This window comes from Neoarius graeffei, chromosome 15, assembly GCF_027579695.1.
Source record: "Neoarius graeffei isolate fNeoGra1 chromosome 15, fNeoGra1.pri, whole genome shotgun sequence".
NCBI classification, from domain to species: Eukaryota; Metazoa; Chordata; class Actinopteri; order Siluriformes; family Ariidae; genus Neoarius; species Neoarius graeffei.
In genome coordinates this window covers 48,106,149-48,132,555 of record NC_083583.1, presented here as the reverse complement: position 1 = coordinate 48,132,555, position 26,407 = coordinate 48,106,149, and the positions used below count along the sequence as shown (strand labels likewise).

Sequence of the window (26,407 nt, the reverse complement as noted above, 5' to 3'; positions counted from 1 at the left end):
TTTGTTACTGAAATCTCAAACTGAGTCGTTTATTATTACATTCGCGAGGTCGCGAGGCTCTCCGGTTGCTGCTCAAAGCGGGTCTCACCTCGTTTCTGCCTCATGTTGGGGCCACTGTCACTGCGCTTGTAGCCTGTCTCTGGGCTGGAGGAGTCCGATTGCCTCAGGGCCACTTTGCGAACGTTCCTGCCAGAAAAAAAGCACAGTGTGAACAAATAAGAGGTGCAAGCCACACTGTTCTTCTTACTGAATGACTATTCAGCAGGCTTCATTGCAAAAAGCTTGGCAGTGTATCAAGACGGATCATTTATCCGGGTGGGCTCAGACACACATGTATAAAGACACACACACACAAACACATAGTACCTCATGGGAGCATGGTAAATGTTTTCAGTGATTCTTTGATGGAGCTGACTTGCTTCTGCAAGAGTAAGAGAGAAATAGGTTGTTCAAAGGTTGTATATTCCCACAGTAAGGGTACAAATCTGAGAGGTTAATGATGGATATACATCGTTTAAGCACAGTGCACCAAAGCAGCTCAGGAGAAGAGGATATGCTGCAGTGTATATGGACACAATAACAAAGCAGATGATTCATTCAGATATATACTGTCTAAAGTCCTTCCTGTGCCAGGACCTGGTTTTCCCAGGCAGTCTCCTGTCCCAGTACTAACCAGGCCCTTAAAGGAACAGTCCACCGTACTTCCATAATGAAATATGCTCTTATCTGAATTGAGACGAGCTGCTCCGTACCTGTCCGAGCTTTGCGCGACCTCCCAGTCAGTCAGACGCAGTCAGACGCGCTGTCACTCCTGTTAGCAATGTAGCTAGGCTCAGTATGGCCAACGGTATTTTTTGGGGCTGTAGTTAGATGCGACCAAACTCTTCCGCGTTTTTCCTGTTTACATAGGTTTATATGACCAGTGATATGAAACAAGTTCAGTTACACAAATTGAAACGTGGCGATTTTCTATGCTATGGAAAGTCCGCACTATAATGACAGGCGTACTAACACCTTCTGCGCGCTTCGGCAGCGTACTGATATCTGAGCTCCGTACCTATGTAAACAGGAAAAATGCGGAAGAGTTTGGTCGCATCTAACTACAGCCCCAAAATATACCATTGGCCATACTGAGCCTAGCTACATTGCTAACAGGAGTGACAGCGCGTCTGACTGCGTCTGACTGACTGGGAGGTCGCGCAAAGCTCGGACAGGTACGGAGCAGCTCGTCTTAATTCAGATAAGAGCATATTTCATTATGGAAATACGGTGGACTGTTCCTTTAAGGCACATTGGGCAGCACCCGTCTCTATTTCCGTAGCCCTCAGCCTCTCACCTATACAGCTAGGGTTACAGTGGGGGGCTGGTCCTCTGCTAATCACGAGAGTTTGACTCCCCACTTGCATCTGTATTGCAGCGTGCCTTGCCAGATGGCAGTAGGTACCATTTTTATGATGGTCTTTGGCATGACCTGACTGTGAGTAGAACTCACAATCTCCTGATAGAGAGATGGACACGCTAACCATTAAGTCACCTCGTGGTAAATATATACTGTACTTACAACATATTCGGTGACATTCAGTTGAACCAAATGAGGATCTCTAAAAGATCCCATTGTTTTGCAGTGATTTATACACACTTGCACTGACTATTAAAAAAAAAAATTCCTAATGTAACACACCTGAAGTAGTTTGTAAGCTCTTCAAGGAGTCTTAAAAAACCCACTATAATAAAATTAATTAAGAATCGGTTACTATACTATAGGGTCCTATGTGACCTATGGTCATGAGCTTTGGGTAATGACTGAAAGAACAAGATCGCGGATACAAGCGGCCGAAATGAGTTTCCTTCGCAGGGTGGCTGGGCGCTCCCTTAGAGATAGGGTGAGAAGCACAATCACTCGGGAGGAGCTCGGAGTAGAGCCGCTGCTCCTCCACATCAAGAGGAATCAGCTGAGGTGGCTTGGGCATCTCTTTCGGATGCCTCCTGGACGCCTCCCTGGGGAGGTGTTCCAGGCATGTTCCCCCGGGAGGAGGCCCCGGGGAAGACCCAAGACATGCTGGAGGGACTATGTCTCTCGGCTGGCCTGGGAATGCCTCGGTGTTCTTCCCAAGGAGCTGGCCGAGGTGTCTGGGGAGAGGGAAGTTTGGGTTTCCATGCTCAGTCTGCTGCCTCCGCGACCCGGCTCCGGATAAGCAGATGAAGATGAGATGAGATCAGTTACTATACTACAGGGGCGGCACGGTGGTGTAGTGGTTAGCACTGTCGCCTCAGAGCAAGAAGGTTCTGGGTTCGAGCCCAGTGGCTGACGGGGAGCCTTTCTGTGTGGAGTTTGCATGTTCTCCCTGTGTCTGCATGGGTTTCCTCCGGGTGCTCCGGTTTCCCCCAAAGACCTGTGGTTGGGTCAAATTGCCCATAGGTGTGAATGGTTGCGGGATGCAACCTGTACAGGGTCCCATCATCTCCACTATCTTGTGTTGCCATGGAACAAGATCCTCCAAGATCAGCATCGTGAACTGATCACCACTCTAAACAAATTCTTAACGAAAGTCTCCAAGGTCATGGACCCTGTGCCTTGATCTTGGAAAGGATACTCAAGCTCTGACGATGACTATACTATAAACTCATGTGCTATTTTATACTGCTGTACTAAGTTTGCCGTGTTTAAACTACACCAGAACTCCATGGAGGTCCCGCAGGAGGGTGTTGCTAGACTAGAAGCTGCTGTGGCCCTCCACAAATGATTAGGCCTATGCATTAAATGTATGTTTCATTGTGAATCACAGTACATCTGTGAGCAATTCCACCTCATGCAAAATTTTATAAAACATGCTTTTGGTGAGTAATATTTTGCGTATACTAGAGGAGCTGAAAACTTTTGAAAAGTTTGTCATAAACATGTGATTGGTAAGTGTTACTGCATCATAACATATAAGAGCCAATCGTTTTCCAATATGCAAATAATAGCCAAGCCTGCGGAATGGAATGGAATGTTGGGAGGAGTCATAAAATTGAAGATGATTAATGATTCGATCAAGAAAAAGCACGGCCTTCAAAACAAGCTTTGGTTGGTTTTAATAATAGAGTGCATTAAACATTCCTTATCAGTATCTATGTTTAAAATACCCGTTTGAGTCAAAGTGTATATCTTTGGGTGAACTAGTGAGTGCAGTCTGTGATTTTTTTCAATTAGTAACACTTCAGTTTCCCGAATGTTCTTGTTAGGCTGGGGTTGTTCACTACATTGACAGCCCTTCTGTAATGATAAACAAAGTTCTCGTTCGTTTCAGAGTAATCTTGCATGCAGCAGCAAGCCAGCGCAGTGGCGATTTGATTAATAAAACAAAACCCACACTGCGATCACTGTTGCATGGGCAGCTTATTTATGCTTTCATTGCTCCTTGTTTGAATGAGTGCTGCTGCTTTGGTAGTGCTTGTGTACAAGTGGACATGCTTACATCAGTCTGTATTGTCCTGATGTTGGCAAACAGCTGTCATTGTAAGAGAGCAAATACTGCGCATCAGTACAGAAATTCATGTTAAACAAGAATCACTGACTTTCCTACATGACTTTCTCAAGCCTATTTAAACAAATGTTACAAAATTATCATACTACAGCAGCTGGAACTCATAGCGATATGTTCCCCAAACCTGACCCCCCAACCAGGGCTACACAAAAAAGGGGGGGAAAAGAAAAGAAAAGGAAAAATATACTTTGCATGTTTTTTTCTTCTTTCTTTCTAACCTTTAGCCTGCCTATGTAACCCTCAGCAAGTATGAATACATTTATATACTCTCTACCGCAAATGAAGGGAACAATTATGGATCTAAGTCAATGATTAATCCGAAGGTTGAATCCGAACAAAAATATTAATAAAATACAGAAACGATCAAACTCTGCACCACATCCTACAAGATCCACCTCTGTAATCATGTCCTCCAGCATGTGTGCTGTAAAATGTATCATGCTTTCCAAGGCTGTGACTGATTTGTGTTACAATGTGAGGGCGAATGACCCTTGATCCTTGATGTGAAAAACACACCTTTACACGCCTCCAATTGACCTGTCAGTACTTTCCTGATCTCGGACACCCACATGTTCTTCACGTCCATGGAGGAGGCCTGAAAGAGAATGCAAATCGACTCACTTAGTTACTCACTGCAGCATCCTGAGAATCAACAGTGCCCCCCAGTGGTCAAACAGAGAAATAAAACGAGCTATAAGAAGCTTGTAGACATTGCAGGTGGTGGTATGGTGCTGTGTGGGTGTGCCGTTTGTGCGTAGCTGGTGTCCATCTACTGTTTGAATTTATTTGAAAGTCAAATCTTGCATGACAGACACAGGAGTCTCTCTTACACACACACACACGTCTAAAATAAGCCAGAAAAAAAACCATGATCGTACATGACTGAGGGTTCAAACAGGAAAATGCTTTTTCATGTCTTATTCTGTCCTTCACCTGAATGATGTAGACTTCCTCTCTCCCATTGTACCAGATTTCAAATTTCTTGGCATCTCCTTTCACATTCTCTGTGATTCCAACAGCACTCATCTGCCATAGAACACATCACATATATATCCTTATATAAATATACAGTGCCAGTCAAAAGTTTGGACACGCCTTCTAATTCAAAGGTTTTTCTTTATTTTTATTAATTAAAAGACACTTCATGTCTTAAAGTAATGATGGATGTCGTTTCTCTTCACTTAATTAAATGGTTCTTGACATAATATGGGGCAGCACGGTGGTGTAGTGGTTAGCGCTGTCGCCTCACAGCAAGAAGGTCCGGGTTCGAGCCCAGCGGCCGGCGAGGGCCTTTCTGTGTGGAGTTTGCATGTTCTCCCCGTGTCTGCGTGGGTTTCCTCCGGGTGCTCCGGTTTCCCCCACAGTCCAAAGACATGCAGGTTAGACTAACTGGTGACTCTAAATTGAGCGTAGGTGTGAATGTGAGTGTGAATGGTTGTCTGTGTCTATGTGTCAGCCCTGTGATGACCTGGCGACTTGTCCAGGGTGTACCCCGCCTTTCACCCATAGTCAGCTGGGATAGGCTCCAGCTTGCCTGCGACCCTGTAGAACAGGATAAAGCGGCTACAGATAATGGATGGATGGACATAATATGGATTACTACAGTTGTGGAATAGGGCTATTTACTGTATTTTTATTATTTACTATTTGATCTCAAATATATTAAGAAGGCAAGAAATTGAACTAATTAACTTTTGACGAGGCACACCTGTTAATTAAAAAGCATTCCAGGTGACTACCTCATGAAGCTGGTTAAGATAATGCCAGTAGTGTGTAAAGCGTCATCAAGGTAAACGCTGACTACGTTGAAGAATCTTTGAAGAATATGAAACATTTTGTTTTTTAACTTTTTTTTTGTTTTCCACATAATTCCATACATGTTCCACGTGTTATTTCATAGTTTTGATGTCTTCAGTATTGTTCGACAATGTAGAAAATAGTCAAAATACAGAAAGACCTCTGAATGAACAAGCGTGTAACTTATGACTGAAGTGTATTTCATCGATCAACTTTTAAAACAAAGCATCCACTGTGAATAATCTGCACATGTATAGGTTTTCTGCTGAAAACCAAAGGAATTTGCTGATATCCTGAGACCTAAATGGTATTTTTGAATTCAGACATTTATAAATGATTATTAATTGGCAAAACTACAGAAGAAGTGAAGTATCAGAGGTTTTATTTATAAGAAAAAAAAAAAAAACATTAGTGTCGGACAACCTTCCCAGAATATGAGCTCAGTGACAGTAACCATGAATTTTTAGATGAAGCCTGTATGATGCTTCATTAGCTTCAAGGGCTAAAAACTTAACGTGATGGTCCTTGGTTTGAGAAGATGCATGGTGTTTCTCTTCTCCTAAACTTACTAGATATTTCAACTACAAGTTGAAAGGACACAACTGAAAAATGCATACTGAAAAACTTACAAACTAAACAGAAAGACCATATCATCATTTAGTTTCCATTCATAGCCATCATCATCATCATACATTTGAATTCCTACAAAAACTTTACGGTGGAATTTCTTCCTGGCCAGGGAGGGACTGGACACATAAAATGATCTCTTTAACACTTGTTATGGGATGTTAAAGCTATAAAGCGTGTATAGGTATAAAACATAGGCAAGCTTTTTATCGGAAAGTAATGAAGGGAAATAAATCTGGGTTGGGCGGTCTACCTTGTAAAGTTTATGTTTAATGTTGTGGAATGTCAACTAAACAGGTTAGTTAACAGTTATTCCATGAAATCGAGTCATACAGTGAGCTGATAGCCAACGAGATGCGTAGCACTGAATCGGCTATAAGCCATGTCCGATGAGATTTTATCCACATTCACTGGATTTTGAGAAACAGAGCGTTTTTAATTTTAGTTTTTGCAAATTCAATAAATAAAAACTTTCTACAAAATGTCCGACAAAATCATTTCTGCTTAGAATGTAAACAAACTGGTGAAATGACAGTAGCAATTTATGGAAAATGCTATAATAATAATTTTTGAAAAAAAAAAGATATGTTCTTACCATCAAATAATTTCCTTCTGTATTTTGTTGCTTTTTTGGGGGGGGGGGGTTTCAATGAGAGTTTTAATTTCATCCTCGGTTGGTTCAGCAACACACTCCGCCATTTTGTGTTTCTCTACTCACGGTACAGTATATGAGCTGATAGCCTAGTAGTGGGTGGCACGGTGGTGTAATGGTTAGCGCTGTCGCCTCACAGCAAGAAGGTCCTGGGTTCGAGCCCCGTGGCCGGTGAGGGCCTTTCTGTGTGGAGTTTGCATGTTCTCCCCGTGTCCGCGTGGGTTTCCTCCGGGTGCTCCGGTTTCCCCCACAGTCCAAAGACATGCAGGTTAGGTTAACTGGTGACTCTAAATTGACCGTAGGTGTGAATGTGAGTGTGAATGGTTGTCTGTGTCTATGTGTCAGCCCTGTGATGACCTGGCGACTTGTCCAGGGTGTACCCCGCCTTTCGCCCGTAGTCAGCTGGGATAGGCTCCAGCTTGCCTGCGACCCTGTAGAAGGATAAAGCGGCTAGAGATAATGAGATGAGATGAGATGAGCCTAGTAGTAGAGTAGCCAATCAGAGCGCGCGATTGCTCATATCCGGTGAATGTGGATAGAATAATTCTTATCACTTACATCATAGCAGCTACATAAAAAGTCCTTCCCTCACCAATCTCTTAGACAGCTAGCTTATCATGTTACCGGGAAACTGCAATGTCATCCGTCCTCAAACCCTGTCTCAATTTTATTAGACTTCTTCCAAAAATGCTAAATAAATGTCTCCTCACAGAAAATGTCAGAATTATTACACTATATGACAATTTTGGACATTTATCTAATCCATACGGCGCATCCTCCATACAATTTCCTGTGCACGCTGTTACTATAGAAAAGATAATGTTGTAGCCAAAACAATAGTCAGAGTTGCTGTTCCAAAAAAATTAATCAATAAATCAGAATCAAGCATTCAAGAGCACTGTGGTATAATGCCTTATTATTCATCATTGTTTATTGTTTTGCTAGCCATCAAGCTTAATGCTAGCTAGCTAGCAATGCTCTTTGATATTGCACTGTAGCTAGTCAAGGTTAACATTCTCTTCATCAACAGACATGTCATGATGTATAAAACATTATGTTACTATATTAATATGATTTTGAAGCTCGATTATTCATCAATCATCTTTTCTCTAGCTAGCAATGTTAATGTTAATCTATGCCTACTGTTAATGTTATATATCATCCAGCAGAATGCTAACACTATTTTATCAGCGCCACTCTTATAGTAGTTTTAAAGTACAATTTTTGTTTTTATCTGTATCTATGTACTCATCTCATCTCATTATCTCTAGCCGCTTTATCCTGTTCTACAGGGTCGCAGGCAAGCTGGAGCCTATCCCAGCTGGCTACGGGCGAAAGGCGGGGTACACCCTGGACAAGTCGCCAGGTCATCACAGGGCTGACACATAGACACAGACAACCATTCACACCTACGGTCAATTTAGAGTCACCAGTTAACCTAACCTGCATGTCTTTGGACTGTGGGGGAAACCGGAGCACCCGGAGGAAACCCATGCGGACACGGGGAGAACATGCAAACTCCGCACAGAAAGGCCCTCGCCGGCCACGGGGCTCGAACCCGGACCTTCTTGCTGTGAGGCAACAGCGCTAACCACTACACCACCGTGCTGCCCCATCTATGTACTCAGTTACAGTATTTTTTAATGTGCACTTGGTATGTATCAAAATGTCTCAGCTCAGAAACAGTAAGGGCAAATGTACCACACATAGGCCCAGATTTACTAACTGTTTGTGCCCGTTTTGGCGTTAAAAAAAACTTTTAAACTCAGGATTTACTAAAGACGTGCAGTGAAAAGCTGGCGATGGAACGGTGTGGACACAGTTATTTTTGCAGCTGGCCTTGTTGCAAATGTATTCATAGGAGTTTCCCTTTCAGACTGCAATATAGTCAAATTACTCATAATTGTGCCATTATTTAATGCCAACCCAAAGTATATCTTAACTCATTTTGTGCATGACATGGCTGCGATAGTTAGAAAAATTGGCTCCACTAAGAGGAGGCACTACCGAGAACAGACAGCATGTGATCCAAGCGAGAGACTTTTCTCCTCTTCTGTTAATTTATTTGGAATGCCAGAGGAAGATGTTATCAGAACATATTGTTTGCCAAGGCAGGTTATATTTCATTTGCGATTGCACGCGTTTGCGACCCTATACTACTTTGTGCTGCTCTTAGTAGACTGCATTGGTCATTATTAAAAACATACTGGCTGCTTCTGTGTTCATTAATTTGTACATTTCATAAATCACCCGTAAACCTGGCCACTCCCTTTATTTTATTACGGCTTCACACTAATTTGCCCTTTTTAGTAAATCTGGCCCATAACTTATTTTGTACCCCACATGTACATATAGGTCCAAGCACAACCCAATTCCTGTTTGTCAGTGTCACAAATGAAGATTTAAAAAAGCGCAAACCTTCATCCATACCTTCAGAGAATGCTTGAAACTGTAGGATGGGGATTTCTCATGGCCATCTGAGTTCTCCTCGCGCTTCTTGCAGAACAAAATCATCTTATTGTACAAGAAAAGATGCCTCTGCATGGGCTTGAAGCGTGCTAAGTCCTTTACTTTATTGTGACCTTTCTTATGGTCTGTCCACACGTTGAAAGAGCCTTGCATGAGCAGCTTACCAAGGTCATTCAAATTACCCTAGATAGACGAGATACCATCACCATATATGTACTTCTGTGTGCACATTATGTTAAAAGAAGATTTTAATAGAGACAGAATTTAACATCCAAATACCTCAAAGCCAGTGATGGCAATCTGATGCATTGAATCATTAACAGATTTTATGATGTCCAACATGGTGGCCAGAGCTTCTTCCAGTTCTGCCGTGCCCTCTGAGTTCTTGCTGCATTTCAGCATCTCCTATAAAACATATACAAAACTACTTTAGATAGCCATCCATCCATCATCTATACCACTGATCCATCAGGGTGACAGGAAAAACTGGTTCCAATCCCAGCTGACTTCGAACGAGAGGCAGGGTACACCCTGGGCAATTCATCAGTCTATCGCAGGGCTATATACAGAGATGAACAAACATTCACACTCACATTCACACCTACGGGCAAGTTAAACTAGCCAGTTCACCTTATCTGCATGTCTTTAAACTGTGGGAGGAAACCGAAGCACCCAGAGGAAACCCATGCAGGCTTGGGGAGAACATGAAATTCCACACAGACAGGTCCCAGTTGGTCAAATAATGATGTCATGTAAAACAGGACACATTACCTTCAAAAGTAACTGGTACTTGGTGATTCTCTGCACAGGCTTTAGCAGGTATGCATCTAAAGACAGCTTGTGGTCCAACCGTTTTTGGCATTCCTGTATCAAAAGGGGATTGTTTCCATGTTCATAATCATCTATTATGAACAAAAATAGAAGCAATAACAAGAGAATTGTGAAGGCAAAGTATAAGAATTCAGGTGTCACCTGAAAGAACAGGCTGTCCCCACACTGCCTCCAAAGAGCCTCAGACCGAGGTTTATTTTGACAGTATTTCTCATAGATCTGCAACTCTTCTTTCTGTGGGACAGCAAAGGCAGACAGTCTTTCATTTTCAATCCAAGTAATATCCTAGAGCCTAGAGTCAGTGCACGGCCTGCGGCGTGACTGCTTTCATCGGGGCCTTATGGAATTACTCACTCTTTTCAAGAAGCATGTTCCCACTAACTCTGGCTTCTCCATGCAATTTTCCAGCTCTTTGAAAAATGTCCTGTGAAAAAAAAAAGACAAGTGGAATAACCAAGGATGCGTGAAGGAAGCGAGAGCAATTCAATTCAAATGTTATTACATTATGTAAAGAATAAAAAATGACAGGCTGTACTGTTATAGGAAAATAATCAAGGATGAGGCGATGTTTTCCAATAACAGCATGTCCTGAAATGTTTTATTTCTCACATTACACAACAGCAATTTGCCAAGGATTGCATTTTTTTTTATTAATTAAAGAACGATATGTTGTACGTTTTATCTGCTTATAGTTATGTTTAATGCTGTGGAACATCCGTGAAACATCTTCCTGTTATCCCTTAGGTCCCTTATATCCCTTATAGCAGATATAAACAAACACCAGCAGCTCTGCTTCTTTTTTTTTCTCTTGAAGTTAAGAAGACAAAATAAATGCTTGTCATGTTACAGAGGAAACTGCAAAGCCTTTCATCCGACTGTTACAAAGCTCACGCTGGAGTCTCCTTTCAAAAATGCTAAATAAACATTTCTTCATGGAAAAATATCCATGTCAAATATTTCACACGTTTGTAAAAAAAAAAAAAAAAAAGAATTTATGTTGAGCATCTGCCCCATGTAATAAAAATTATATAGCCCCGGGGCCGGCGAGGGCCTTTCTGTGCGGAGTTTGCATGTTCTCCCCGTGTCCGCGTGGGTTTCCTCCGGGTGCTCCGGTTTCCCCCACAGTCCAAAGACATGCAGGTTAGGTTAACTGGTGACTCTAAATTGACCGTAGGTGTGAATGTTAGTGTGAATGGTTGTCTGTGTCTATGTGTCAGCCCTGTGATGACCTGGCGACTTGTCCAGGGTGTACCCCGCCTTTCGCCCGTAGTCAGCTGGGATAGGCTCCAGCTTGCCTGCGACCCTGTAGAAGGATAAAGCGGCTAGAGATAATGAGATGAGATGAGATATATATATATATATATATATATATATATATATATATATATATATATATTAATTACTTCTTTAACTGTTCGGCAATGGCTTCCCCTTTTCAGCTATGGCTTCCCCTTTTAGGCCATGGCTTCCTCATAACAATGTAAGTTTTTTCTACGATCTTACAAAAAACATATTAGAATGAGTGAAATTAATAAAAAACTTTGTCGAGAGTACCACTCTCAGAACTGCGGCTATAGAAAACTAATCATTACTTTCTGACCAATCAGAATGAGAATGATCATACGACAGAGCTGTGGTATAATTTGCATCATTATGAATCATCATTTATTGTTTCGCTCGCCATCGAGTTGAAAGGTAGCTTGTAGGTTCTATGAAATTGCACTGTAGCTAGTCAATATTTATATTACTGTACTTTAACGGTAAAAATACCCAAATGCATTACATATATTTATGTTGTTGTAGCTCATCCAGCTCAATATTTGATGTTTTGTGCATGCTGAGGTGCTTTTCTGCTCATCACAGTTGTAAAGAGTGATTATTTGAGTTATGATATCCTTCCTGGCAACTTCAACCAGTCTGTTCATTTCAGCCTGAAGGTCCTCCACACATTACAGTGGTGCTTGAAAGTTTGTGAACCCTTTAGAATTTTCTATATTTCTGCATAAATAGGACCTAAAACATCATCAGATTTTCACACAAGTCCTAAAAGTAGATAAAGAGAACCCAGTTAAACAAATGAGACAAAAATTTTAGACTTGCTCATTTATTTATTGAGGAAAATTAGCCAATATTACATATCTGTGAGTGGCAAAAGTATGTGAACCTTTGCTTTCAGTATCTGGTGTGACCCCCTTGTGCAGCAATAAATGCAACTAAACGTTTCCGGTAACTGTTGATCAGTCCTGCACACCGGCTTGAAGGAATTTTAGCCCATTCCTCCGTACAGAACAGCTTCAACTCTGGGATGTTGGTGGGTTTCCTCACATGATCTACTCGCTTCAGGTCCTTCCACAACATTTCGATTGGATTAAGGTCAGGACTTTGACTTGGCCATTCCAAAACATTAACTTTATTCTTCTTTAACCATTCTTTGGTAGAACAACTTGTGTGCTTAGGGTTGTTTTCTTGCTGCATGACCCACCTTCTCTTGAGATTCAGTTCATGGACAGATGTCCTGATAGTTTCCTTTAGACTCTGCTGGTATAATTCAGAATTCATTGTTCCATTAATGATGGCAAGCCATCCTGGCCCAGATGCAGCAAAACGGGCCCAAACTATGATACTACCACCACCATGTTTCACAGATGGGATAAGGTTCTTATGCTGGAATGCAGTGTTTTCCTTTCTCCAAACATAACGCTTCTCATTTAAACCAAAAGTTCTATTTTGGTCTCATCCATCCACAAAACATTTTTCCAATAACCTTCTGGCTTGTCCACATGATCTTTAGCAAACTGCAGACGAGCAGCAATGGTCTTTTTGGAGAGCAGTGGCTTTCTCCTTGCAACCCTGCCATGCACACCATTGTTGTTCAGTGTTCTCCTGATGGTGGACTCATGAACATTAGCCAATGTGAGAGAGGCCTTCAGTTGCTTAGAAGTTACTCTGGGGTCCTTCGTGACCTCGCCGACTATTACACGCCTTGATCTTGGAGTGATCTTTGTTGGTCGACCACTCCTGGGGAGGGTAACAATGGTCTTGAATTTCCTCCATTTGTACACAATCTGTCTGACTGTGGATTGGTGGAGTCCAAACTCTTTAGAGATGGTTTTGTAACCTTTTCCAGCCTGATGAGCATCAACAACGCTTTTTCTGAGATCCTCAGAAATCTCCTTTGTTCATGCCATGATACACTTCTACAAACATGTGTTGTGAAGATCAGACTTTGATAGATCCCTGTCCTTTAAATAAAACAGGGTGCCCACTCACACCTGTTTGTCATCCCATTGATTGAAAACACCTGACTCTAATTTCACCTTCAAATTAACTGCTAATCCTAGAGGTTCACATACTTTTGCCACTCACAGATATGCAATATTGGATCATTTTCCTCAATAAATAAATGACCAAATATAATATTTTTGTCTCATTTGTTTCACTGGGTTCTCTTTATCTACTTTTAGGACTTGTGTGAAAATCTGATGTTCGTTTTAGGTCATATTTATGCAGAAATATAGAAAATTCTAAAGGGTTCACAAACTTTCAAGACCCACTGTATGTGGAGTATTTTTTTTCCACACATCATTCTGTGTAAACTCTAGAGACTGTTCTATGTGAAATTCCCAGGAGATCATCAGTTTATGAAATACTCAAACCAGCCTGTCTGGCACCAACAACCATGCCAAGGTTAAAGTCACAGAGATCACATTTTTCTCCATTCTGATGTTTGAAGTGAACATTAACCAAAGCTCCTGACCTGTATTTGCATGATTTTATGCATTCTGCTGCTGCCACATGACCGGCTTGACTGGATAACTGCATAAATTAGCAAGTGTACAGGTGTTCCGAAGATACATATTAAAAAAAAAAAATCAGTAGAATAAATCATATTACCTACATTTGAATCATTTCTTCTTTTTCAGAGAAAATGTCCTATTCTAATTTCAGAGCCGAGGGTATTGGTGTTATATACTTTCTGAATTGTTTAAAAATGAACAGCATTAGATTATGGCCCTTCAAAGACTCACAAAAATGCTCCCTGGACAAAATTTGACACCTCCAGTCTAATACAATAATGACCATTATAAAAGTGAAAGAGACGCGCTCATTAAAGCAGTGAATACAGGTTGACATTTCTGTTCATGTGATAGCAGATCAAGTTTGTCGAACAGGTTGAGTGATTTCCATGACCCTGTACAAATTATAGGATTTAATAGTGGAAATAATAGCCTGGAGGTCCAGATACTTCTTAAAATAAAAATATCTACTATTTTTTGGCTGTTCCACTGAACAGGCTCTTTTGCTTGACTACTCTCAGCTCAAGCTGCATCCACAAATATACAAAACTGAAACCCACAATTATTCCAAAGCAACAACTGCAAGCAACAAACTATGAGTTTGTTCTGAAGTAGAATGTTTTTTTTTTCCAATTGTACCTACCATTACATTTCCAGCACATTGCAACTATGATCATGATTATAAAGCTCAGATTTTATCTATGTTTTAGTCAAAATCGTATCAGCTCCTTTCTTTAACATGCATTTGGTGTGGCTCAAGGTTTAAAGTGCTGATGACACGTTTTTGACATCTTTGGCGATGTTTTATAACATAAAAAGTAATTCCCGATGATCCATATATTAATTCACGAAGGCGCCTATTTTACAAGTTATGATAAAAAAACGCGGCTATTTGGGCAAATTTGACGGGGCTGCAGCACCCGGGAGACGAAAGAGGAGGAGGAGCTATATGACGTCAGCGAAAGAACCTTCCTCCTAACTTACCAGTTTGTTGTTGATGCGACAGGTCTTCAGTTTATCATTATTAGTATTTTTATTAGACATTATTATACATTATTATATATATATATATATATATATATATATATATATATATATATATATATATATATATATATATATATAGTTATTATGCCTTCGCGTTGTGTTGCCGGCTTTTGCTCCAAAACCCACAAGGATGGGGCAAGTTTATTCAAGTTTCCCAGAGATCCCGAGCTGCATGCGAAGTGGGTGAAGCAAGTCAGGCGCACTCGTGACAAGTGGGAGCCCTCACCAATATCCGTCCTGTGCTCGGAACACTTCGATTTGGATTGTTTTGACACCCTTCCCAGCTTAAAGGAATCTCTTGGGTGTTCAGTTCAGCACAAACGTGTGTTACTGCCATCAGCAGTGCCTACAGTATTCCGGAGGGGGTCTACTAGTAGCTATGCCGGATCCAGCAGTCGCCTGGGACAAGGCGACTCCTCCAAAGACAGTCCTCCTGTCAGAACATGTGTTGAAAAATGACATAAGATGAAGGTACGTAGAGCTATAGAGTGCTCCGACATGATGCTAAAAATAGTAACACTGCGGTCTGCGCGGCCATCTTGGAAGTGACTCGCTCCAGAGCGCTCATAGAGTACACATTCATGATAATCATAAATGTAATCATAAAGTCGGCGTGATATCAGTCATGTACCGTATTTGCTTGTAAAAGCTTGAAGCTTTTACATGTGTACTCATATTTACAATGTGTACTCAGAGTACACATTCATCTCATCTCATCTCATTATCTCTAGCCGCTTTATCCTTCTACAGGGTCGCAGGCAAGCTGGAGCCTATCCCAGCTGACTACGGGCGAAAGGCAGGATACACCCTGGACAAGTCGCCAGGTCATCACAGGGCTGACACATAGACACAGACAACCATTCACACTCACATTCACACCTACGGTCAATTTAGAGTCACCAGTTAACCTAACCTGCATGTCTTTGGACTGTGGGGGAAACCGGAGCACCCGGAGGAAACCCACGCGAACACGGGGAGAACATGCAAACTCCACACAGAAAGGCCCTTGCCAGCCCCGGGGCTCGAACCCAGGACCTTCTTGCTGTGAGGCGACAGCGCTAACCACTACACCACCGTGCCGCCCGAGTACACATTCATGATAATCATAAATGCAATCATAAAGTCACGTGATATCAGTCATGTATTTGCTTGTAAAAGCTTGCGGCTTTCATGTAACTGCCGCCTAGCAACGAGAGGCAAAGGGTAAAGAGGGTAGGCTATCATAGATTCTATTCGGAAGAGATCAACACATGATTGCTAAAAATTAGGTATTTTAACAATTTGCATCTGTTTTGTGATTATCGTGACACTTGTGTGTTATATAGAACTGTATGTCTTATCAGCACATCGAGGATCTTCCACCGGAGGCTTTAGCAAGTACTCGTAGCAACACTACACTTTACCCTTTGCCATGCGTTGTTAGGGAACGGTAGCAAGTACCCTGATGACCGACTTCAAGAATATGTAGAAAAAATTTAGAAATTATACTTTCCAAAAGAGGGCGGCACGGTGGTGTAGTGGTTAGCGCTGTCGCCTCACAGCAAGAAGGTCCTGGGTTCGAGCCCCGTGGCCGGCGAGGGCCTTTCTGTGTGGAGTTTGCATGTTCTCCCCGTGTCCGCGTGGGTTTCCTCCGGGTGCTCCGGTTTCCCCCACAGTCCAAAGACATGCAGGTTAGGTTAACTGGTGACTCTAAATTGACCGTAGGTGTGAATGTGAGTGTGAATGGTTGTCTGTGTCTATGTGTCAGCCCTGTGATGACCTGGCGACTTGTCCAGGGTGTACCCCGCCTTTCGCCCGTAGTCAGCTGGGATAGGCTCCAGCTTGCCTGCGACCCTGTAGAACAGGATAAAGTGGCTAAAGATAATGAGATGAGATGAGATGAGACTTTCCAAAAGTCATTTGAGCTTAGTGTATTGCATTTCCATTTATATTGTAGGTTCTTGCTGATGTTTTTGCGGAGTATGACGCAGCTGCTGAATCAGAAGTTGCAGAGTTTGTATGTACTAGTTGTGAACATTCACATTATTATCAATCTCATTTATTTAAAATCAGATAAAATCATGCCATCATGATCACTGCTTAAAGTACCAGTATTTGGTTGTTGAAGAGCTAGCACTAGAAAGTTCACTGGCGTTTTCATGCACCATTTCCATTGAGTAGAACAGCCAGTGAACCGCAGCGTGTTCTTCCACTGACGTCACAACATAGCCGCGAGCCACGGACCCAGTTTTCTTGCGCTGTGCAGTTAAAAGTTAGATATTCGCATAACAACAGCTTCTTTTCAGGTAATTATAACAGAAATCTAACATGTTTGCCATGTTGTATAGTTTATTTAAGAAATTGCATAGAGTCATGTTCGTGTCATCAGCACTTTAAAACTCGCTCAAAAGTTCAAATGCATACATTTAGCTGATTCTCCTATTTGATTGAATTACACTACATGGGCAAAAGTTTGTGGACACCTGACCATCATACCCATATGTGCTTCCTGAACATCTCATTCCAGATTTTAGTCCCCCTTTGTTGCTGTAACAGCCTCCACTTTTCTGGGAAGGCTTTCCACTACTTTCCACTAGATTTTGGAGCATGGTTGTGAGGCTTTGTCCATTCAACCACAAAAGCATTTGTGAGGGCAGGGTGGGGATGCCTGGGGCACAGTCAGTGTTACAGTTCAACCCAAAGGTGTTTAGTGGGGTTGAGATTAGGGTTCTGTGCAGACCAACTGAACTCTTCTAGTTCTTCTACAACCTTGGCAAACCATGTTTCTATTGAGCTTGCTTTGTGTACAGGGGTATTGTCATGCTAGAACAGGCTTCTGTCCCATTGTTCAAGTGAAAGGAAATTGTGATGGTCAGGTCCACACAAATATTTGGCCACATAGTGGACAATGTATGAAAATTTGTTCTATTGAACCGTGATTAATAGGCGTAGGATAAATCTGCAGTGCCGCATAAAAGACCTCAAATAAGAGCCCTAGACTGACTGTTGCACTTGATAACATCTGTTTGCATGCGTGTTTGACTGCAATGAAAACAACAACAACAACAACTGCATTCTAACATGAAAATTGCACCCTAACTGCACAGGGCAGAGTATAATGGTGTATTTGTGCTGGGATGGCCTGCAATTACTGTGGGACCAACAAATTCCAGGACACATCAAGATAATGTACAGCAAAATATCACAACAATTTAGATTGGCCAAATCCAAGTCCTGACCTCAATCGCACTGAAAAACTATGAGGTGACCTGAAGCAGGCTGTTCATGGATAAATTGAAACACTTTTGCCTTTATAAGAGCAAGAGTCCATTATATGGTTCCATGGTAATGTTACAAGCAATAGGGGCACATACATTTTACGCAGAGGTGGAGAAAGTATCCAACTTCATTACTTAAGTCAAAATACAGATCCCACTGGTCAAATGTTACTCCGATACAAGTGAAAGTTGTACAGTCAAATTTTTACTTAAGTTAAAGTACTTGCTTTGAAAACTGCTTAAGTATTAAAAGTACATTTTCTGTCAACGCATTGTTGTATTATTGCCACAACGCTTACAAAACCTAATGCCGTTACCAAAGACAGAACTATGAATTCACAAAATGAACGCATGCTGTGCCATCATGGTGGTTTAACGTTAAGCTAGCTAGTCAGTGAAACTCCACCTGACCTGCTAGCAAACTCTTTTCAAACCCAAAATCATATTGGGTAACTAATGCTACGAGAAAAGAAAGATTTCTACATTTTGTTTATTCGGCAAGATTATGCTAAAACATATTTCTGAAAGCACTTCGGATAAGTTAACATTATTCATGTTAGTGTAACTCCGTTTTTACATGCTAACTAACAGTGTCCAAGTTAACTAGCTGTGTGTAAACGTTAGCCGTGGACAAGGCTACTGCAACTTGGTGGGCAAATCCACAGAAAGTAATTTGACTGACCAGACTGCATAGCTATTGCAACGTTATCGCTAGCTCTAAAAGCACAGACAACTTTGCTGCAAGCTTTGTCTTGGAATAAAATGTTTACATCCCTCAATATGCTTCTGCAGGTTGGACAGCGGGTTTTTGTGGACTGTGATGTGGTTCGTTTTCGGCAAACAAAGCAAACATTTAAAATGAAAAGAATCTTTAATCCTTTCAGAAAACTGCAACATGGGTTCTAGGCATGGCCATGAGTGCGTGCATTCCCCAGATGAACCGTCTCCTTCCATTCTGCCATCGACTGATTGTGTTCAAATAATGCTGCTGAGAAATAATTGAACTTGACTTTATACGGTCTATGGACGTGACATGACCCAAGTGATTACTGATCGGCTGTCTCAGTGTCACCTGCGAAAAAAACAATCATGTTTTAGAAAAGAAAAGACATCCAATTTCAAAGCTGCTTCATAGTAACGAGGACCTTGACAGAAATGTAGTGGAGTGAAAAGTACGATATTTGCCTTTCAAATGTAGTGAAGTTAAAGTCATAAGTTTCCAAAAAAAATTAAAGTACAGATACTCAGAAAGTGTACTTAAGTACAGTACTCAAGTAAATGTACTTCGTTACTGTCCACCTCTGATTTTACATGACTTCATATGTGAAAATATGCAGGTGTTTACACATTTCATGTTACACTTTTATGTGAATGTGTGCGTGGGGTTGGGGGGGGGGGGGGGGGGGTTTACAGTTCACATGTGAAAATATGAAAAAAATATGCCATTCCTGTAACTTCATGTGCTTTTCTGTTAAAGCACCTCTAATGCCCTTTTCCCCTCTTGTTTGGTCTGGCTGGCTGTGCCTTCTCCAAAGGTGGCTGGACACTGCCCAGAAAATACCTGACAAGACAGACTTTTGCTGCCAACTTTTTCTTATGTTTTTGCCTTCGGACAGTAACATTTCAGTATCTTGTGATTGCGAATGTTACATCTCACAGTGGCCCCTCCCCTCACACGACTTCCAGTCAAGAAGGTAAAGAATCTCAATTGCAAAAGTTATATTGAGCTGACATTACTTATGATTCATAACATTAAACGTGGGACATTCGTAATGTTAAACTGCAAACAGTTTTGCAATAAAATAATGTTATTAGTCAAGTTAGCAACAGTGTTGTAGTACTTGACATTTTGGTCTTAAGACCAATTTTGAAGGTTTCGGTCTCATCTCAGGATAGATCACATTTGTACTCAGACTTATCTCAGTCTCAGACATAGAGGACTCAGGATTGTGGTGAAGACCACAACTGCAAAGATATCAGCAAATTGCCTTTACATTGTCTCATTTATTTGTAAACATCATTACTGTGATTGGCTGTAAAACTTCTTGTTTCAAATGCAACCAATAACATGACTCATTGCTAATTTGAAATTTTTGTTAATGTTAACGGACGTGGGGCGGCACGGTGGTGTAGTGGTTAGCGCTGTTGCCTCACAGCAAGAAGGTCCGGGTTCGAGCCCCGTGGCCGGCGAGGGCCTTTCTGTGTGGAGTTTGCATGTTCTCCCCGTGTCCGCGTGGGTTTCCTCCGGGTGCTCCGGTTTCCCCCACAGTCCAAAGACATGCAGGTTAACTGGTGACTCTAAATTGAGCGTAGGTGTGAATGTGAGTGTGAATGTGAGTGTGAATGGTTGTCTGTGTCTATGTGTCAGCCCTGTGATGACCTGGCGACTTGTCCAGGGTGTACCCCGCCTTTCGCCCGTAGTCAGCTGGGATAGGCTCCAGCTTGCCTGCGACCCTGTAGAACAGGATAAAGCGGCTACAGATAATGAGATGAGATGAGTTAACGGACATCATTCCTCCCCGCCCCCTTCACACATACCTTTCTGTTTCTGGTCTGGACTCGGTCTCGCCCTGCTTTGGTTTTGGTCTGGTCTTGATTTCAACCCCTCAAAGTCTTGGTCTTGTCTCAGTCTCTATACACTCTGGTCTTAGTTATGACTTGATCTCAGTTTAGGTGATCTTGACTACAACACAGACTAGCAAGCTAGATTACTCACCAGAAGTCTCCAGTTTCTCCATGATGTACAGTACCAGTCAAAAGTTTGGACACACCTTCTAAGTCAGTGTTTTTTCTTTATTTTTATTAATTAAAAGACACTTCATGTCTCAAAGTAATGATAGACTGTCATTTCTCTTTACTTAGTTGAGTGGTTCTTGTAATATGGATTACTACAGTTGTCGAATAGGGCTATTTACTGTATTTTTATTATTTACTGTTTGATGGTCTCAAACATATTAACCCTATGTTCACACCAAATGCAGCGAGAGCATCAAAACAACCTGAAGTCATTTATCTTCTATGTGAGACAGCATCTCTCTACTGCGAGATGGGTGGCAGCACATCTTGGGCAGTGGGGGCGTCAGAATAAAGTTGAAGTCCAGGCAACTTTATGCTAATGTGCTATGACATGCAATACAGGCAGCACATGTATACATGTAATGAGTGGTGCAGTGGTTAGCACTACTGCCTCACAGCAAGAAGGTTCTGGGTTCAAGCCCAGTGGCCAATGGGGGGCCTTTCTGTGTGGAGTTTGCATGTCCTCCCCGTGTGTGACTGGTTTCCTCCGGGTGCTCCGGTTTCCCCCACAGTCCAAAGACATGCAGTTAAGTTAACTGGCTACTCTAAATTGGCCATAGGTGTGAGTGTGTTTGTGCGAGTGCACAGAAAGGAACTGGCCATCCTACTGCTGCAATTCTGGCCTAGTCAACCAAACATGGTTCAGCTCAAGCCCGGATTGGATTCGGCAGTGACGACGACAACGACTTAAATGATGTTGTCGAAGAGCAGCTATTATGAGACGAGAGGTATATGTTGGATATGTTAAAATGCAAGCAGTTGCTTTTGCCTTTTTTTTTTTTGCAACAAGGCAACAAACAAATAAAAACAAAAAATCTAACCAGTCTCCTGAATGGTATTATTAATTTTTTAAATTATTTTATTTCTTTAAATTACTGTATTTTTAAAATTGTTTTATTAAGCTATACTGGTTGATTTGCGTTTTCTTTGCGGCCCTTTTAACTAACAATTACAAGACGAAGCATTCTGAACAACCTTGTAGCCACCGATTTCATCTACATCACAGAGCATCCACCAACTTACGGTACGAGTATCATTGGCAGGGTGGCGAGAGTGAATTTTGATGCTCTCACTGTGTTTGGTGTGAACGTAGGTCAAGAAGGCAAGAACTTCCACTAATTAACTTTTGACAAGGCACACCTGTTAATTGAAAAGCATTCCAGGTGACTACTTCATGAAACTGGTTATGATAATGCCAATAGTGTGCAAAGCAGTGTTGTTTTCGTTAACGATGATGACGAAATGATTTCATTAGCGCACCTTTTTATCATGACTAAAACGAGACAGTGACGAGCTAAACATAACTCTTTGATCACGAAAATATGACGAGACGTATCTCTTGTTTACGTTGACGAGACGAGACGGAAATGTTAGTGGATTGGCTATAGGACTATTAAAATGCATGACGTTTCCTCTAACGGTGCGTGCAACCTGTCTGCCAAATGCTGAAAATATCAGCAATACACCTGCATCCGGTCCCTGTTTGGTCATGCCCACCAGGCACAGTGCACACCAGGGCAGCCACACAGTTCATGGACCATGTCGGCGGCAACGCCAGCACAAGGGCTTGGTGGGCGGAAAAGACACGATTTATGGACATACTTTACACATAATCTAGCAGAAAATAAAACGGAATGCCTTGTAGTGGGAGACAGAGGTACATGCTGTGGCAAGAATACGACCAACCTCAAGAGGCATCTAAAGGCTCACCATGCTGCTATTTCTGCGACGGTAAGTTAACGTTACAAGAAGTCCTGTTAACAAATCATGTATACATTTGCTAGCTTTGGTTAATGTCACTCAACAATCGGGCTGTGATGAATTTCCTATGAAGTTTTCCAAAACACCGTGACCTGGTGAAAAGGAATGGGACAGCTAGCTTCATGCTAAAGTTGGCTTGGTTAAGCTAACTTAAATTCAATTAACATGTCATGAGTAAAACTTGTCCTGCAGGGATTATTGGTGGGACAGCAACTGAATGCTTTGTCATATATTGACCCATATTTGAGTTACTGTGAAACATACGGGGGGAAATGTAGCTTTTCAGACCTGTTGCTGTGCCTTAATATGTCTAAATGAGCAGCAGCACACCTGGCTGCTCTAACGTTAGCAGCATGTTTAGCCATCATATTTACATTAACGGACAGCGTGGTCATCTTCGAGTTGCGTGTTCATCATGACATGTTTGTGCTCTATCAGCGCATTGCGACATGTTAAACGGAGGCAGAAACACGAGTCTGTGAACAATAGAGTATACACACTAGCACACATCCCAACCTGCAGAAACTCAATTCAGGGAGGTGTCGTGACGCATGACTTTTTTCCCCATCGGGGGGGTCACGACACCTCCCTGAAATGAGTTTGGATGTCTGTAAACCAATCAGGATGCTCTTTGTCTAGCATGCGCTACATGAACAGGCACACACGCAGTCTCTCTCGCTCTCTCTGTCATATGCGCAATGCAGACATTAATGTTTCACGTGCACACTCTTGCTCGCTTGCTCTAGATTCCGGGAGATATTCTCCAATTTGCGGGCATCAGGGAGCCACAATCAATATGCGGGAGACTCCCGGAACTTCCGGGAGACTTCGGATGTCTGCACTCGACAGCGTTTATGTAGAGAGCATGCACACTAGACAGCATTTATGTAGAGAGCATGCACACTAGACAGCGTTTATGTAGAGAGCATGCACACTAGACAGCGTTTATGTAGAGAGCATGCACACTAGACAGCGTTTATGTAGAGAGCATGCACACTAGAGAGCGTTTATGTAGAGAGCATACACACTAGACAGCGTTTATGTAGAGAGCATGCACACTAGAGAGCATTTATGTAGAGAGCATGCACACTAGACAGCGTTTATGTAGAGAGCATGCACACTAGAGAGCGTTTATGTAGAGAGCATGCACACTAGACAGCATTTATTGTAGAGAGCATGCACACTAGAGAGCGTTTATGTAGAGAGCATGCACACTAGACAGCGTTTATGTAGAGAGCATGCACACTAGACAGCGTTTATGTAGAGAGCATGCACACTAGAGAGCGTTTATGTAGAGAGCATACACACTAGACAGCGTTTATGTAGAGAGCATGCACACTAGAGAGCGTTTATGTAGAGAGCATGCACACTAGACAGCATTTATGTAGAGAGCATGCACACTAGAGAGCGTTTATGTAGAGAGCATGCACACTAGACAGCGTTTATGTAGAGAGCATGCACACTAGACAGCGTTTATGTAGAGAGCATGCGCACTAGACAGCGTTTATGTAGAGAGCATGTAGAGCCCTGCACTCCCGCGGGAGTCCCGCGGGACTCACGGGACCCGCCGCAAAGCAGTGCGGCGCGGGACAAATTTTGAAAGCTCATTGCGGGCGCGGGCGGGAGCAGGAGTGCACATATGCGGGCGCGGGCGGGAGCGGGAGTGCACATATGCGGGCGGGAGCGGTGATAAGCTGCGGTCCCGCTAACTAAAAACGTGTTTAAAATAAAATTTATAAATTATTAATTTATGTCTATCATATATAATTTGTGCTGGATATTTTATTTGGCATTAATAAAAACATTTTAAAGATGCCTAAATTTGCAGAGAGTGTCAAATTGCCAGAATGAGTGAGGAATGGCATCTTAAATTTGCCATTGATCACCCTAACGGGCAATCCTTTGATCACTCTAATGACTCGCCGCTCACACCCAGGCTCCAGTGACCCACACTAACATGATGCCTCAATGACACCTTAGATGAGCTGGTCATCAGAATTCTGATTCTGATTCTGATCCAGGAGAGGATAAATAACTCTCGTACATTTCCGATTCCTTTCCTCTTCCATGTTTGAGATCTCCGATCATGGCAGAAGAGTAGAGCTCCTTTACTGAATCTCACAGTGCTTCAAAAGTAAGTGACGAAGGCAACAGCCGAAACATTTGTCTCCTTCTGCTGCTAAAAACAACTGAAAAGAAATGTAACTAAAAGAATAAGTTCAAGAGTGCGATCCATCTCTCCTTTCACACTAATTATTCATAGGAGACGCACCACGGGAGAGCGCATACTTAAATGATTAGCCTACTTAAATAATTATTATTATTAGGTCTACATGCTGCCATTTCAACATTCCGAACTCAGAAACAAAGTAAATAATAACAAACGTGAACGTGAGCTGTAGATATTTATGCTCAAATCCACTCAAAGTAGGGAGCGGGGCACCATCACGCTGTGTCAAGACAAGAACTTTCCTGAGAAATAACGTGAACGTCTGCATCATGCGGGATTTGCGGGTGGGAGCGGGACAAAAATATGGCAGGCGCGGGCGGGAGCGGGACTGAAAATCATAATTCTTTGCGGGCGGGAGTGGGACTGCACAATGCGGGCGTGGGACTGCACAATGCGGGTGCGGGCGGGAGCGGGACTGAAAAATCCGACCCGCGCAGACCTCTAAGAGCATGCACACTAGAGAGCGTTTATATAGCGTATACGCACTAGACAGTGTTTATGTAGAGAGTATGTTCTGCACAACCTGTCAACCTCGATTACAATTTCCTATCTCTATATTGGCCTAATTTAATGTTTTAAAGTAATTATTTTTTCGACTAAAATGAATGACTGACTAAAACAGGACTAAAACCCTTGTAGTTTTTGTCGACGAAAACTAGACAAACTATCAAGGATGGAATTGACTAAAATGTGACTAAAACTAATAAGCATTTCATCCAAAAGACTAAGATTAAAACTAAATCAAAAATGGCTGCCAAAAACAACACTGGTGCAAAGTGTCATCAATGTAAACGCTGGCTACTTTGAAGAATCTACAACCACAATTCCAAAAGAATTGGGACACTGTGTAAAACATAAATAAAAACAGAATGCGTTAATTTGCAAATCATGGAAACCCTATATTTCACTGAAAATAGTACAAAGACAACATATCAAATGTTGAAAGTGAGAAAGTTTATTGTTTTTTGAAAAATATATGCTCATTTTGAATTTGATGTCAGCAACATGTTTCAGAAAAGTTGGGACAGGGGCAACAAAAGACTGAAAAAGTTGTGTAATGCTACAAAAAACTAATTAGGTTAATTGGCAACAGGTCAGTAACATGATTGGGTATAAAAAGAGCATCCCAGAGAGGTGGAGTCTCTCAGAAGTGAAGATGGCGAGGGGTTCACCGCTCTGTGAAAGACTGCATGGGCAAACAGTGCAACAATTTAACAATAGCATTCCTCAGTGTAAAATTGCAAAGAATTTGCAGTGGAAATCACTGTATGGGCTCAGGAACACTTCAGAAAACCATCATCTATGAAAAAAGTTAATTATTGCATCCACAAATGCAAGTTAAAACCAGATAAACAATATCCAGAAACACCATTGCCTTTTCTGGGCCCGAGCTCTTTTACGATGGACTGAGGTGAAGTGGAAAATTGTCCCAATAGTAGAAATTCTTTTTAGAAATCATGGACACCATGTCCTCCAGGGTAAAGAGGAGAGGGACCATCCGGCTTGTTATCAGTGCACAGTTCAAAAGCCAGCATCTGTGATGATATGAGGATGCATTAGTGCACATGACACGGGTAGCTTGTACATTTGGGAAGGCATCGTTAATACTGAATGAT

The 26,407-nt window shown here is 42.0% G+C and overlaps 1 protein-coding gene across 7 annotated transcripts in view; it reads right to left on the bottom strand.

Annotated features, from left to right (window-relative positions):
• Positions 1-26,407, bottom strand: part of mcf2l2 (MCF.2 cell line derived transforming sequence-like 2) — a 176,438-nt gene that overhangs the window by 25,538 nt on the left and 124,493 nt on the right. For all 7 annotated transcript variants that reach the window (XM_060941525.1, XM_060941530.1, XM_060941526.1 and 4 more), the window contains 9 exons: positions 10,258-10,327; positions 10,045-10,137; positions 9,844-9,936; positions 9,352-9,477; positions 9,034-9,255; positions 4,461-4,553; positions 4,044-4,122; positions 367-421; positions 89-186 (listed from right to left, as the gene is read on the bottom strand). In XM_060941525.1, the coding sequence (XP_060797508.1) occupies positions 89-186; positions 367-421; positions 4,044-4,122; positions 4,461-4,553; positions 9,034-9,255; positions 9,352-9,477; positions 9,844-9,936; positions 10,045-10,137; positions 10,258-10,327 (929 nt within the window). The remainder of the gene's footprint in view (positions 1-88; positions 187-366; positions 422-4,043; positions 4,123-4,460; positions 4,554-9,033; positions 9,256-9,351; positions 9,478-9,843; positions 9,937-10,044; positions 10,138-10,257; positions 10,328-26,407) is intronic.